Source organism: Salvia splendens, chromosome 15 (genome assembly GCF_004379255.2).
Source record: "Salvia splendens isolate huo1 chromosome 15, SspV2, whole genome shotgun sequence".
Lineage (NCBI taxonomy): Eukaryota > Viridiplantae > Streptophyta > Magnoliopsida > Lamiales > Lamiaceae > Salvia > Salvia splendens.
This window is the reverse complement of record NC_056046.1, coordinates 6,655,558-6,669,402: the sequence shown is the minus strand read 5'-3', so window position 1 is coordinate 6,669,402 and position 13,845 is coordinate 6,655,558. Positions and strand designations below refer to the sequence as shown.

Sequence of the window (13,845 nt, the reverse complement as noted above, 5' to 3'; positions counted from 1 at the left end):
GGTAGAAATTTTTTTTTACATCAAACCATTACTAGATGAATTATTGATTCATCACAAAATTATGTATGTCAGGATATTTATAAAAATGTAAAAAATGAGGACATTTCATGAAAACGAAATTTCAAACATTTTACTACGAATCCATGTATAAATAATCAAATACTCCTACAACTTTTAGATTTGCAGAAAAACTAGAAAAGAAATAAACATCCGCTCGAATTTATATGTAGCATGAATGTATTTATAAATCCATATACATATTCACCCCAATATAACTATAAAGGATTATTCCATCCATCCGGAAAAAAAAATTCTCTTTTGTCATTGTGATATGAGTCTAATCACACTTTTATATCACTAATTAATTTAATTCACATTATAAAACTAATGTATAGATGTGAAATCAAATCATATTCCACTCACTTTTTTTATTCATATTTTTCCAATTTTTAAAAATTTGTTTAAACGAGAGTAGGACTCCTAAGAGCATTTAATTAGTTTTTCCTTAAAACTTAATTTACACCCGAATGTACTTAATTTGCCTATTGATGAATTGAACTAATACTAAACTAGTCTAATTGATTTCATCAATCTTGTTCAATAAAACCCAAAATTCCAACACGACCACAAAAAGTTGTTTTTGGACCTTTGGTTCCCTTTCAATTTTATAAGGGCAAAACTGTAAGATAACACATATTTTTGTGGTCGAAAAAGATATTACGAAAACTTTGGTGGAGGATTTGGATATCAATAAGCAGCACATAAATTAGAGAGACTGTGAGAGTGATTCATAACATCTTGCATCCTGCTGAAGATATCTCTCTCCATTCCAGGTGATTAATCCATCTATCGAAATTTGTATTCGATCCATGTAGTATTTCACGCTTTCTGGTGTGTTAGTGGCTGTGTACGTGTGTATATATCCGATTATTTGTTTCCGCCAGCCGTATTGGAAATTGCTGCAATGATTTTCAGTCATGGGACCGGATTTAGATGATTGTTGCCATATTAGCTTCAGTTTCGCTACAAAATCAGTTGAAGGAGTTTTTCTTAGGAAGGAGTTTGATTAGGTTTAGCTGTTTTGGTGTGATTTAGTGATTGTTTAGGGTTTTAATTTGCAGTCACTTGCGGGGTTGTGGTTCGGGTTATTTAGTTGGATGCGTTTGCTTCAATTGTGGGTGCCCATGGGTATCTTGGTAGTGCAATATTGGCTGGTAGTGAACTAGTATTAAAGCTTGTGTGCGTGGTTAGGTTGAAATAGATGGGTCATAACTTTCGTTATTATTGTACAGTGACTGGATCCTGAGGAGCTTGTAGTATTTACTTCAAAGCCTCGCATGCATTGTCCGTGCGAAACCTAAGGTGTTGATTTGTGCTTATGTTCAATCATTTACTTGATTTTGAAACGCCAAATCATTATCTGTATTATTTTCACGGTCAGCACGTTGTGCCCAGTTGAATTGTTGACTTTGTTAAAATTGAGATAATTCTCCAGTTCTCTGTACGTCTGTCTCTCCCAGTTGCTTTTGTTGGCTCTCTTAGCAGCTACATATTTTTGAATGCATCTTTGCTTTTTTTGAAGTTCTGACGGACTCTTTTTGGTCTCCATGAGTTGAGTATAAGCACAATTAGCAATCATGAGATGTATTTTCTGATTTACTTTGTTATTGTGTTTTTATATGTTGCATCTCATGCTGTGATTCTTCTTAATTTCTTCTAATCGGCGACCTTCGATGATCTTCAGATTTCCGTTCTCGATTGTTAAGCCTACTATGCCATTTTGACTGAGATCAAATTTTGGCTCTGCGTTGATCTCGGGCTGGTCAGAAGATGACGATGAACCAGCGCAATACGATTGATCTAGAACAAGGATGGGACTTTATGCAAAAAGGGATTACAAAACTTAAAAATATTCTTGAAGGATTGCCAGAACCACAATTCAGTTCCGAAGACTACATGATGCTCTACACGTATTATGTCAATTCTTCCTATTGTGAACACGTAGTTTTCCTTTGTGGGTTATCAATACCTCATGAGTTTTCTTTATTCTTAATTACAGGACAATATATAACATGTGTACTCAGAAGCCACCTCATGATTATTCCCAGCAGCTTTATGACAAGTATCGGGAGTCTTTTCAAGAGTATATAACGTTGACGGTGAGGATCTCTCCTTTTGCTGGTGTGACACTGTAAAATGTGTAATTATGTTCATAAATGTTGCTCTAAGTACCTGATATATTTTTTGGTGTCCCGAATTTGGAGTTGCCAAATGTTAATGACTTAACGTAGATGGTTGATTTACATGTTTGATCTACCACTCGTCAGATGTCACTAGGTTGCTCTTGCATTAGCATCTTCATTGACTGTATTTCAGGTGCATGCTAAACCTGTCTTGAAGTTGCTTGTCTCTATTGTGCAATACAATCTCTAAACATGACCTGAAAATTTTGGTTAGAATATAATTACCTCAAAAGTTAATTTAGGAATACAACAAAGTTCTACTACATCTTACAAGTCAACCACTTGTCTGCTACAAAGTTCGTCGAAATCAATTTATTTCTTCTCAAAAGCCATTTATTCAGACTTTCCTGTCTCTGGTAGGTGCTTCCTTCTTTGAGGGAGAAGCATGACGAGTTCATGTTAAGGGAGCTGGTAAAAAGGTGGTTGAATCATAAAATCATGGTTCGATGGCTTTCAAGATTCTTCTACTATCTTGATCGCTACTTCATAGCTAGAAGATCACTTCCGCCACTGCATGACGTTGGTTTGACGTGCTTCCGAGACCAGGTAACTTTTGGCTGATTTCTGGTTGAGCTTCCTTAATTCTTTCAAAAGCCAAAGTCATTGCTTTCTTAGAAAATGAGATTGTCCTGAGTTCTTCCTATTCTTCCATCCCCCAAAATCTTTTTACCCTCTCTTTCCACGATTTTGTCTTCAGTTTGGACATTTAGGAACCAATATTATGATTTCAGGTGTACCAGGAGCTGCATGTTAAAGCAAGGGATGCTGTCATATCTCTGGTATTTCTGTGTTACATTTTCCTTCTTTATAATGCCATGTTTTTATTCTCTAATGAGTCTTTTGTGTGTGTCTTAATCAGGTCGATCAAGAGCGGGAGGGAGAGCAAATAGATCGAGCTTTATTAAAGAATGTGCTGGATATTTTTGTTGAAATTGGAATGGGGCAGATGGATTATTATGATAATGACTTTGAAGCAGCTCTGCTGACGGACACAGCTGCCTTTTATTCCCGGAAGGCTTCTAATTGGATCTTAGATGACTCATGCCCTGACTATATGTTAAAGGTATATGTCTTTAATCTGTATGCCAAATTCAGAGTACCACCTCTGTTCACTGAGAAGAAAACATGCACCACGGTGCCAAGATGTGGATTATGTTGGCTACAATATCTGTATATCTATACTGAAATACTTTTCACGTGCTTTATAAGAATTTTTTTGTATATCTAGGCTGAGGAATGTTTGAAAAGAGAAAAAGACAGAGTTGCTCACTATCTTCATTCAAGTAGTGAAGTAAAGTTGCTTGAGGTATGCCCTTGCTTTTGAAATTAGAGATGGGATATTAAGTTATTAACTGACATTACAAGTATCTTCATGGTTTTTTTCATGGCTTAAGTACTCTGATTCAGTTAGCTTGTTATCTGTTGTTATAATGGATATTCAATCTATTTGATAACTGTTCTGTTTTATTTGGTAGAAAGTACAACATGAGCTATTATCAGTATATGCCACCCAACTCCTGGAAAAGGAGCACTCAGGCTGTCACGCATTACTTAGGGATGACAAGGTACCTATACTAAAAACCATATTATGTATTTAGACTGTTCGTTAAATTCTTTTTGAAACTGAATCTCAGCCAATGTCCTTCAGGTAGAGGATTTGTCAAGGATGTATAGACTGTTCTCTAAAATACCTCGTGGCCTTGAACCCGTGGCTAGTATTTTTAAGCAGGTTTGTTTCTCCCTTGTTAAAATAGTACAGTTTCCACATTTCAAGCTGCACCTTTTTACTTAGCAGCATGTCACTGATGTGTGATGTATTCCCATCTCAGCATGTTACTGCTGAAGGTAGTGCGTTGGTTAAACACACCGAAGATGCTGCAAGTAACAAGAAGGTCTGTTCATTTCCTAACAAGATTGTTTGTGACATTCTTTGATCTTATGAAATCATTCACAATAAACCTACGTCAAGGGATAAGAAGAGCTGCTTGTACAGTTTTTTTTTATTGTGATTTGTGCATTTATTGATTGGTATGTTGGATCAATAATTATTCCATGCATGTCTTGATCTAGTTGCATGGCTTTTTGATAGTTTATTGGTGTCCGAGTCTGCAAAGATACTCGTATTTAATTTGGTAAAATAGTTGAAGTAACAAGCTTATTGCTGTTTAGGAAAAAATTAACTGATATTATTCATATCTTTGTAAAGCGTATTCTTACTACAAAGGCCTTTTGTGTTCTATAAGTGGTATGAAAAACACTTTTGTTTAGTTTTCTGAAGAGAAAGGCAATTGTATGGAAACAAACAATGCTGCGATTTCTTTTCTGTTCTCCTAATACTAATTGTACATGGTGTAATATTTCCCAGCAGCGCATTAATTTGAATGAAGGGGTTGAAATTATCTGCTAAATGTGGCAGCGGAATGTATTATGTGGATGTCTAAATTATTTTCCCTGTTGTAATTAATAGTTATTCCATATCTTCTACAGGCAGAAAAGAGAGATGTTGTTGGGTTACAGGAGCAGGTAAGTTATTTTGAATTTTCTTAAGCTTTATCATTTTTTCATCTACTTATATTACTTGTGTGGGGATCCAGGTCTTTGTCAGAAAAGTAATTGAGCTCCATGACAAATTCATGGCTTATGTGAATGATTGTTTCCTAAATCACACGCTCTTTCACAAGGTTAGTAGAATCTGGATAGCATCGTATTTATTTTGCCTGCTTTTAACTCTAGCATTAGTATATGACTATTTTTCTCTGTCCAATTAATAGGCTCTCAAAGAGGCATTTGAAGTCTTTTGCAACAGAGGTGTTGCTGGTAGCTCTAGTGCAGAACTTCTAGCCACCTTTTGTGATAACATTCTTAAAAAGGGAGGGAGTGAAAAATTGAGTGATGAAGCAATTGAAGATACACTGGAAAAGGTGTTGATTTGTGAGCATTTCAACTTTGATTTTATATTAATAATGATTTCATTTAAAGGCTATAATTGGGGTTTGGAATGTCCTTCAGGTTGTAAAATTGCTTGCCTATATCAGTGATAAGGATTTATTTGCTGAGTTTTATAGGTGAGTTACCTGATATACTCTGATTGTTGTTTCCTTCTGGTGGAAAAATCATTGTATTTATACTTTTCTTACGTTGTTGTAGGAAAAAGCTTGCTCGCCGCTTGCTATTTGACAAAAGTGCTAATGATGAACATGAGAGAAGTATCCTGACTAAGTTGAAGCAGCAATGTGGTGGCCAATTTACATCAAAAATGGAGGGGATGGTCAGTTCTCGTATTATTACATGCTGAATCTGATAGAGTCGTCCATGTCCTACAATGAGAGATATCCCTGTCCCTGGAGAGTTCCCCGCCTTGTCTACCTTTAGCTGCCAATTAATTAATTGGTTGTTTATTGTTGTCAGGAGTCTTGTTATTAGTTATGTTAGAAGTTTTACTTATTAGAGTTAGAGTCTAGTTAGGAGTTTATTTCTGTTGAGAGTGTCTCAGTAGATTCTGATAAACAACTAATTAAGTAATTGGCAGCTAAAGTTATACTGCAGTTAACTCTGCAGTTGGTAGGGTTGATCTCTATCTGCAGGACAAGGACGACTCTATCAGAATCAACAAAACTCAGTGTGATTTGTGTGCGTGTGTTGGTCTAGTAAGAGTGTGGTTAATACTTGAGGCCAAAGGTTTCACGAGTCTGCAGACCACTATCTTAAAAGTTATATGCTCATTCACCAAAAAAAAAACTTATGTAATTTATATTTTTATACCCTTTTCTCCATTCCAGGTCACAGACTTGACACTAGCCAGGGAAAACCAAGCCAGCTTTGAGGAATATCTTAGTAATAATCCGAATGCAAATCCAGGGATTGACTTAACGGTGACTGTCCTGACAACGGGTTTCTGGCCAAGTTACAAATCTTTTGATCTTAACCTTCCAGCTGAGATGGTAATACTTGCACGTATAAGATTGATTACAAAGTTTCCCTTTAGAACCTCAAGGATGGTTCCATATATTAACTGATATTCTGGCATTACCTGGAATTTTCTCTAGGTCAAGTGTGTTGAATTATTCAGAGAGTTCTACCAAACAAAAACTAAACACCGAAAACTTACTTGGATATATTCATTGGGAACTTGCAACATCAACGGTAAATTTGAACCAAAGACAATAGAGCTTATTGTGACAACCTATCAGGTGAAGTGCAGACTAAGATCATGACTCGTTATGTGTCCTCTGATTGATATTACGTGATTAAAGCTCTCCCGCTGCAATTTTCAGGCTGCTGCACTCTTGCTGTTTAATGCTGCGGATAGATTAAGCTATCAGGAAATCATGACTCAGTTGAACCTGTCTGACGATGATGTTGTTAGGTTGCTTCATTCACTTTCATGTGCCAAGTACAAGATTCTGAACAAGGAGCCAAACACCAAAACAATCTCTCCCACCGACGTTTTCGAGTTCAATTCAAAGTTCACTGACAAAATGAGAAGGATTAAGGTACTAATTTCACCCACTCTTTTTCTTGCGTATCTATGTTGTAGGATAAGGCATGCCTAACACTCATATCAACTCTGCTGTCGAACGTATTCTTGTGAACAAAGATACCTCTTCCTCCTGTGGACGAGAAGAAGAAGGTCATAGAGGATGTTGATAAGGACAGAAGGTATGCCATTGATGCTTCAATTGTCCGTATCATGAAGAGCAGGAAAGTCTTGGGTTACCAGCAATTGGTCATGGAATGCGTTGAGCAACTGGGTAGAATGTTCAAGGTGAGCTTACAATGTGTTTAGATATTATCCTCAGCATTATTTCTCTCTTCAAAAACTATAATCACCAAGTTTCAACTCTGCATCATGCAGCCGGATGTTAAAGCAATCAAGAAGAGGATTGAAGATTTGATCACTCGAGATTATATTGAACGCGACAAGGACAACCCTAACTTGTTCAAATACTTGGCGTGAATGCAACAACTCTTTTGGCTGATTCAAGACACTGCTAAAAGGTTTTGGACCCGCACGTGGAGGACTCGAAACCACTGTAAGTGCTACTAGGGCCTTCAGTTACTCAGATGAGAATTCTTGTACATTCTAACTTCAAATCTGGTTTAAGAACCATTTACATAGATCCATCTGCATTGAGGCGAAGATGTAGTTTACATTTCCGAGCAGTGAGACTAAATCGAGCTTCCTTTCATTCTTGCATTTTGACTCTTGCAATTATCAAGTCTTTTATTTTGTGATTGGCGTTTCCTTCTTTTGCAACTTTAAATTGATTATCGAAGACAAAAGACTTGCTATTCTTGTCACTCCACCAATTTCACCCGATCGATTCTACCTTATAATCTTCATCTTATTACCACTTCTATTATTTGCATGTTGTGTGAGCAATAATTTATCAAATGTAATAAACTGGAGTGGAGAAGACATCAAGACAACCATCCACAAAAGAAGAGAGAAGAACCAAGCATTTTGTGTGATGGGCGACGTGCGTGTGGTTCTAGGTTTCATTTCGTTATGAAATTATCAACACCGTCGTTAGTCAATGCATGCTCTACTAAGATTTAATTGATTTTTATTTTTTCTATTATGGGTAATTTTTATTTCAATTATATTTTAAAAATTAATGATTTTTATTTTTTCTATCATGGGTAATTTTTTATTTCAATTATATTTTAAAAATTAATCATTTTTACATATCGAAAATTCCCTTTCTATTTAGATTTTGATGAATACAAAACGTACATAAATTAAGCAGTACTCCTAAAAATATTAACGAAATAAAAAATACTAGTAGTATGATTCATAGATGTTCCGTATATAATGTGTGAACTGATAAATTAATACTTGGTACTTATACGATTTATAGATGTTTGACATGATGTGATTAATAATTTAATACGCAGTGATGAGATGAAAGTGAACTAGCTGCAATTGAATGGGTATCTAATAAAATGGGGCCCATGTAATAATTTCTGCAAGTAAAAATATTGGAGTATATATATAAATAAAAATATACTTGTCCGAATAAAAATACTGAAAACTGGAATATTTTAGGGTTAGGAAATTATTCTCTCTCCAAATATTCTCATTGAATTAGTATGTCTAAATAACCCCAGCTATCTCTCGACTTGTCAAAAATTTTCCATTTTGATGCTCTCTGCTTTGCGTTTTCCGCCCAATTGTTTCTCTTCTATAGGGTTTTAAATTATTCCGTTCTTAGCTTTGATTATTAGCATTTATAAATTCAAGAAGTCGAGTGTTTCCAGCAAATTATGGTTTTGGAAGTAATTTAGGTAAATATTCATTCAAATTCTGCATGTTTTATCCGAATGGGTTACTGGGTTTTCGAAATTATCGCATTATTTTGTTGACGCTGTTTAGTTGTGATCACGCGAAAGCTTGGTAATTTTTTCCTGGGGAAGTGTTCTCTTGATATGGATTATTCGGGCGAAGGTGGAATGGTGTTGATTCCGACTCGATTTGTATGGCGTTATGGTGGGAGAATCGTGTGTATTAGTGGATCTTTTACCGGGTTAGTCGATTTGCATTTGATTTTGTTGGATTAGCCTTTTGATTTGAGCTTTCCCTGTTTATGGTAACTCTAAGTTTTGTTGTTAATGGCGTTTTTAATGTTTTTTTATGGTTTAAAGGTGGACACAGTGGCCAATGACCCCGGTTGAGGGATGTCCAACAGTGTTTCAAACAATTTGCAGCCTTCCACCCGGTTTTCACCAGGTTGGTTGTTCATGTACTTGGAGCTTACTGCTACTAGGGTGAACGATTGGCCAATTGTTCGAAGAGGTCAACTGAGAAGGAACTTTTAGTTAGTTGGGGTTGATCTGATTTTGTCGGGACATAGTCGTGGAAATATTAAATGAGTGTTGGTTAGCAGCTAAGGTGGTGTTTTCGAAGTGGCCAACTGAAAAGAAAATTTTAGTTACTTGGATTTGATCTTATTTTGTCGGGAGATAGCCGTATAATTATTGAATGAGTGTTTGTTAGCAGCTAAGTTGGTGATTCCCATGATGCTGTATCTATATCCTGGGCCATAAATTACTCAATCGTGTGATCAAGTAGTTACCTCTACTTATCCTAAGCTAGGATCCAAGAACGGAAAAATGTCCTGGACTAGACACTGATCGTGGGTTACGGTTACAATAATTATGACTTTTGCATGACACCTGTCAAGATATTTTTTTATTTGTTTATAAATAGATTGGAGAATTAAGTATTGCTGATTAAGTGCAATTGCCAATATTACCTTTTTGACCATATGTTGAAAGTTTAGGTGATGACTGGAGATAGATAAGTCGCAGATGTACTGTATCCATACTTGCTTCTGCCTAACTAACCACGTATCGACCTTGATTTAATAAGATTCCATAGTGGCGTCTTTATGAAAATTATTGCTGGATGTCTTTACTTGTTGGGACAAAAAAAAATCTTAAGTTAATACTATTACTTAATTCATCCAAAAGTTGTTCAACACGTTGCTAGCTGTAAAATGTTTACATGAACAATTATTAACCATACAAGGATTGAGCTACCCAACCTTATTACTGCCGGAGTGTCAAGTGTCAGTGGTGCTTTGTGGTATTGTTATATGCACTTTATTATTGTTGTTTCCAAACCGCACACATTTGGTTCCAAAAGGATATGCGTAGTTATGTAATGACATCTATATAACTTTGCTGGAGGAGGAATTTTTTTTAGGACTATAATTTCAGTGTGACAAGTACCGTATCTAGAAATCCGATAGGGGTGGGAGGCCATCATGTATCTTGTTGTTTCGAAAAGCCTAGTTGTCCTAGTAACTTTAATCTTGGTTGAAGATTCTAGTATTGATTTTATTAAACCTAACTTGTGGAGTTGTGTATCATTTTCAATTCAAAAATTGCTCATCTTTCTCTGTAGTACAAATTTGTGGTTGACGGTGAATGGAGACATGATGAGAACCAGCCTTCTGCCAATAGTAACATTGGAACCGTTAACACTATCCACCTAACTACCGAAGCTAATTACCTTACTCCAATGCTTAGCCCACGAGCTCCTCCCTCTGGTCATGGTTCAAGCATGGATGTCGATAATGAGGGCTTCCAACGTGTGGTATGACATTTCTCTACTCATCTTACTTCTCCTGCCTTACCTTTAATTATTTGCATGGCATTTACTTTCTCAACTTAATTTTATGGGAACTTATTCAATCATAGTAGGAGTAAGGTTATCTTATAGTTCATCTTGGTTACAGGTTCGGTTGTCAGATAGAACATCACCTGAGCCCTTCTCGACAGTATCAGAGGGTGATGTAGATGTTTCCCGACATCGTATAGCTGTATTCTTATCAGCTCACAAGGCATACGAGTTGCTCCCTGAATCTGGGAAGGTCTGAATGGTCTCATGTCCCAACATTGTTTTTGTCCCTGTTCCTTTTTATATTCGATTGGTTTACTTGGACTGTTTTTCAGGTTATTGCTTTGGATGTTGAACTCCCAGTAAAGCAAGCATTTCATATATTGCATGAACAGGTACCTTGCTTTGTTAAGTGTCTGTTGTTTAGTGTTAATGCCTGGTGAACTAGATCAGCATCAGGTGCACAGCGCTCTATAACTTAGCGTGCCTCGACCAAGATGGTGTCTAAGTGTCTTGCATGTATCTTCTGTCTGGTAAAGTTGCAAATTCTTAAGAATGGAAAATATTCGTTTCAGGGGATCTCTATGGCGCCATTGTGGGACTTCTCAAATGGGAAATTTGTTGGAGTTCTTAGTGCAATGGATTTTATCTTGATTATGAGAGAGGTAGAGCATTCTTCCATATTTTATAATGAGTAGTTATTATTTGTCTTTAATATGCTCCTTCCCCTTTGCCATAGCCGCTTTTCTCCTCCTTGTGCATTGCTGGAGTAGTAACCTAATCTGCCCCTCATATTTGTTTGTTATATAAGGTTGATCCAACCTTCATACAGAATCAGCATTTTGATCTTTTGCGATATAGGGACCATTTTCTCTCATATTTGACTGGTATATACACTGTGAAATCTCAAAACATTTTTCCTAGTGATCTTTTCAATATGTGCTGGCAGCTTGGCAGGAATGGGTCAAATTTGACAGAGGAAGAGCTTGAGACACATACTATATCTGCTTGGAAAGAGGCAAAGTCTTATCTAAATAATCAAATTAATGGGCAAGGAGCAATAGTTCCAAGACAACTTGTACAAGTAAGTGTTCATATTGATGTGCTAAATGCCAGTTTGCAAACTGTGCACCTTGGGCCAATAATTTTATATTTCTATGCACAGTCCAGATGGATGGATGATCCATATACTAGTTCTATCCTTTATTCAGATATCTGTCTGCATTTATGATCCTGATCCTTGTCAGACAATAAGCAGAATACCTTTCCTTTGTGCCGTTATTTTGATTGAAGCTTTCTACCATATTACAAAACCCTGGTTGAACCTTTTGTTTGTTCATGTTTTTGACACCATCTAGTTCACACCTTTATGTCATTTATTTCTTTATATGCTAGATAGTTTCTCAATTGTTTTATGTGGTTGAGTTGCAAACATAAATTCTTCTCTTCTACATTAGAATTAGCATATACGGTGCTCTTTTATGTTAACTTGATGAAGTTTTCCAGGCTGGGCCAGATGACTCTTTGAATGAAGTTGCTCTGAAGATTTTGCAACGTGGTGTAGCAACAGTTCCCATAATTCATTCTCCTTCGACAGATTCCCCGAACAAAAATCTATTACATCTTGCTTCACTTTCCGGGATACTAAAATGTCAGTATTTGTGGACCTGACACTTAGTGTGTTTGAACTATTTTCCAAACAATATGTCTCTGTGGTGCAGTTGTAATTAAACATTTGGCTTTGCAGGTATATGCCGGTTTTTTAGGCATTCGCCTGGTTCACTACCGGTGCTTCAGTTGCCAATTTGTTCAATTCCTTTGGGCACTTGGGTTCCTAAGATAGGAGAGCCAAATCACAGGCCGTTGGCAATGTTGAGACCCAGTGCTTCTCTTAGTGCAGCCTTAAATTTATTAATTCAAGGTATACAGATATAACTAGAAATCAGAGACTTATAGAGTAATCGCATCTCTGTTTCATCTTTGTCTCTATGCATTCTACTTTTTGTACACAACTCATTACTTTGTCTTTTGTTAAAATTATGTGGATTTCATATTTAAAGAAAGTTTTTGATTTACCTAAAAAAAGGTTCCATTCCAAATCAAAGTTACTTTTTAGACAGGTATAACCCAAAGTTTAAGGGTAGTTGCATGTGGTGAATTTTTTTATTTGGTATAGCACGACTTTTCATTATTGATTTACCTTATTATTCTATAATATTAACTTGGAGGCATTGCTTATTCCTTTATGGCTCTGCACAAATCAGTTTGATGAGAAAAGAAAACTACTAATTAAAAGAGATTTATGGATTTGATGAAATGCAGGGATCAGAATAGATATTGTACTTTATTTTTTGCATATACATCACCTTTCGTCTAACATGTTACATTCCTTTGCAGCACGAGTCAGTTCAATCCCTATCGTCGATGATAATGACTCGTTATTGGATGTATATTCTCGAAGGTTAGAAACATGCCTTGCTGTTCATCTAATCATAGGTGAACTTATTTTCCACACTTGGAATTGTATTAATAAGTCATCATTCTTGCAGTGACATAACTAGTTTGGCCCGAGACAAAATCTACACACACATCAATCTCGAAGAAACTACTATTCATCAGGTAAACACATCTATCCAATTATCTATCATGCTACAATCGCTGTATTCGTGAATATTTATTGGATGGTGTCATCGTGTAGACAATCTCAGTGCCATGTCACAGTAAAAAGATGCAGTTTTTATGTTAGCTTGATAACTTGCTCTATGGAACGATAGTCATATCTTGTGTTCATCCTTCTTTCGAATTTCTTATTTTCCTAGTCTCCAATTGTAGGCATTGCAGTACAGAGATGACCCATTTTCAGCATATGGCTCCAACATTCAAAGATGTTTTATGTGTTTACATACCGATCCTCTCCATAAAGTCTTGGAAAGGCTATCCCAGCCAGGTTATCTATCTCTTCTTGTTCGTTATAAGATGGATTTCAGCAGTTCCCCATTCAATTTTTCATTCCCCATCGACAGTCTGCCTTTATATGTACAGTATGCATGATTTTTTCTTCTCAGGAGTGAGGCGTCTTGTTGTGGTCGAAGCTGGAAGCAAGCATGTAGAAGGTATTGTTTCGTTGAGCGACGCCTTCCGATTTCTCATGGGCCGTTGAGCAAATGCAACGGTGTATACAGTGGATGGTTCCGGTCTCATTCTTGGCCCGGTTTTAAGTTAGTAGGCTGAAAAGATGGGAAATGTACGTGAATGACATGTATATCTCGTTGCTCAATGTCTCTAGCATCTCAATTTTTTCTAGAAATAGGCAAAATGTTCCTGCTTATGGAAATTGGAGAAAAAAAATAAGAAAAATGAAATGGATAATTTTTTCCTTTATTTTCTCTCTCTTTTCCTAAGATAATGATAGTCCCATTGTATTCAACTGTATTCAACAAATTAACATTCGAAACTAAGATAATGATAGTCCCATTG

General features: G+C 36.3%; 2 protein-coding genes across 4 annotated transcripts; both read left to right on the top strand.

Moving 5' to 3' along the window:
* Positions 1-775: 775 nt before the first annotated feature.
* LOC121768156 (cullin-1-like) lies at positions 776-7,440 on the top strand. Of its 2 annotated transcripts, XM_042164535.1 has the most exons (21): positions 778-833; positions 1,293-1,362; positions 1,745-1,970; positions 2,060-2,159; positions 2,604-2,789; positions 2,975-3,022; positions 3,103-3,306; positions 3,472-3,549; positions 3,719-3,808; positions 3,892-3,972; positions 4,073-4,135; positions 4,731-4,766; positions 4,838-4,924; positions 5,015-5,164; positions 5,253-5,308; positions 5,391-5,511; positions 6,023-6,184; positions 6,290-6,433; positions 6,518-6,736; positions 6,841-7,008; positions 7,099-7,440. In XM_042164535.1, exons 3-21 carry the CDS (start codon positions 1,831-1,833, stop codon positions 7,198-7,200), a joined length of 2,235 nt encoding a protein of 744 aa, XP_042020469.1. In that variant the 5' UTR covers positions 778-833; positions 1,293-1,362; positions 1,745-1,830; the 3' UTR covers positions 7,201-7,440. The 2 variants fall into 2 exon arrangements, with proteins under 2 accessions (XP_042020471.1, XP_042020469.1); XM_042164537.1 differs by lacking the exon at positions 1,293-1,362 and having other exon boundaries at positions 776-833.
* Positions 7,441-8,268: 828 nt separating this feature from the next.
* Positions 8,269-13,749, top strand: LOC121768158 (sucrose nonfermenting 4-like protein). Of its 2 annotated transcripts, none has more exons than XM_042164539.1 (14): positions 8,269-8,531; positions 8,637-8,770; positions 8,889-8,973; positions 10,153-10,344; positions 10,487-10,621; positions 10,704-10,763; positions 10,944-11,033; positions 11,318-11,452; positions 11,875-12,019; positions 12,116-12,289; positions 12,766-12,829; positions 12,918-12,987; positions 13,201-13,315; positions 13,434-13,749. In XM_042164539.1, exons 2-14 carry the CDS (start codon positions 8,673-8,675, stop codon positions 13,526-13,528), a joined length of 1,458 nt encoding a protein of 485 aa, XP_042020473.1. In that variant the 5' UTR covers positions 8,269-8,531; positions 8,637-8,672; the 3' UTR covers positions 13,529-13,749. The 2 variants fall into 2 exon arrangements, with proteins under 2 accessions (XP_042020473.1, XP_042020472.1); XM_042164538.1 differs by having other exon boundaries at positions 8,620-8,770.
* The last annotated feature ends 96 nt before the right edge of the window (positions 13,750-13,845 follow it).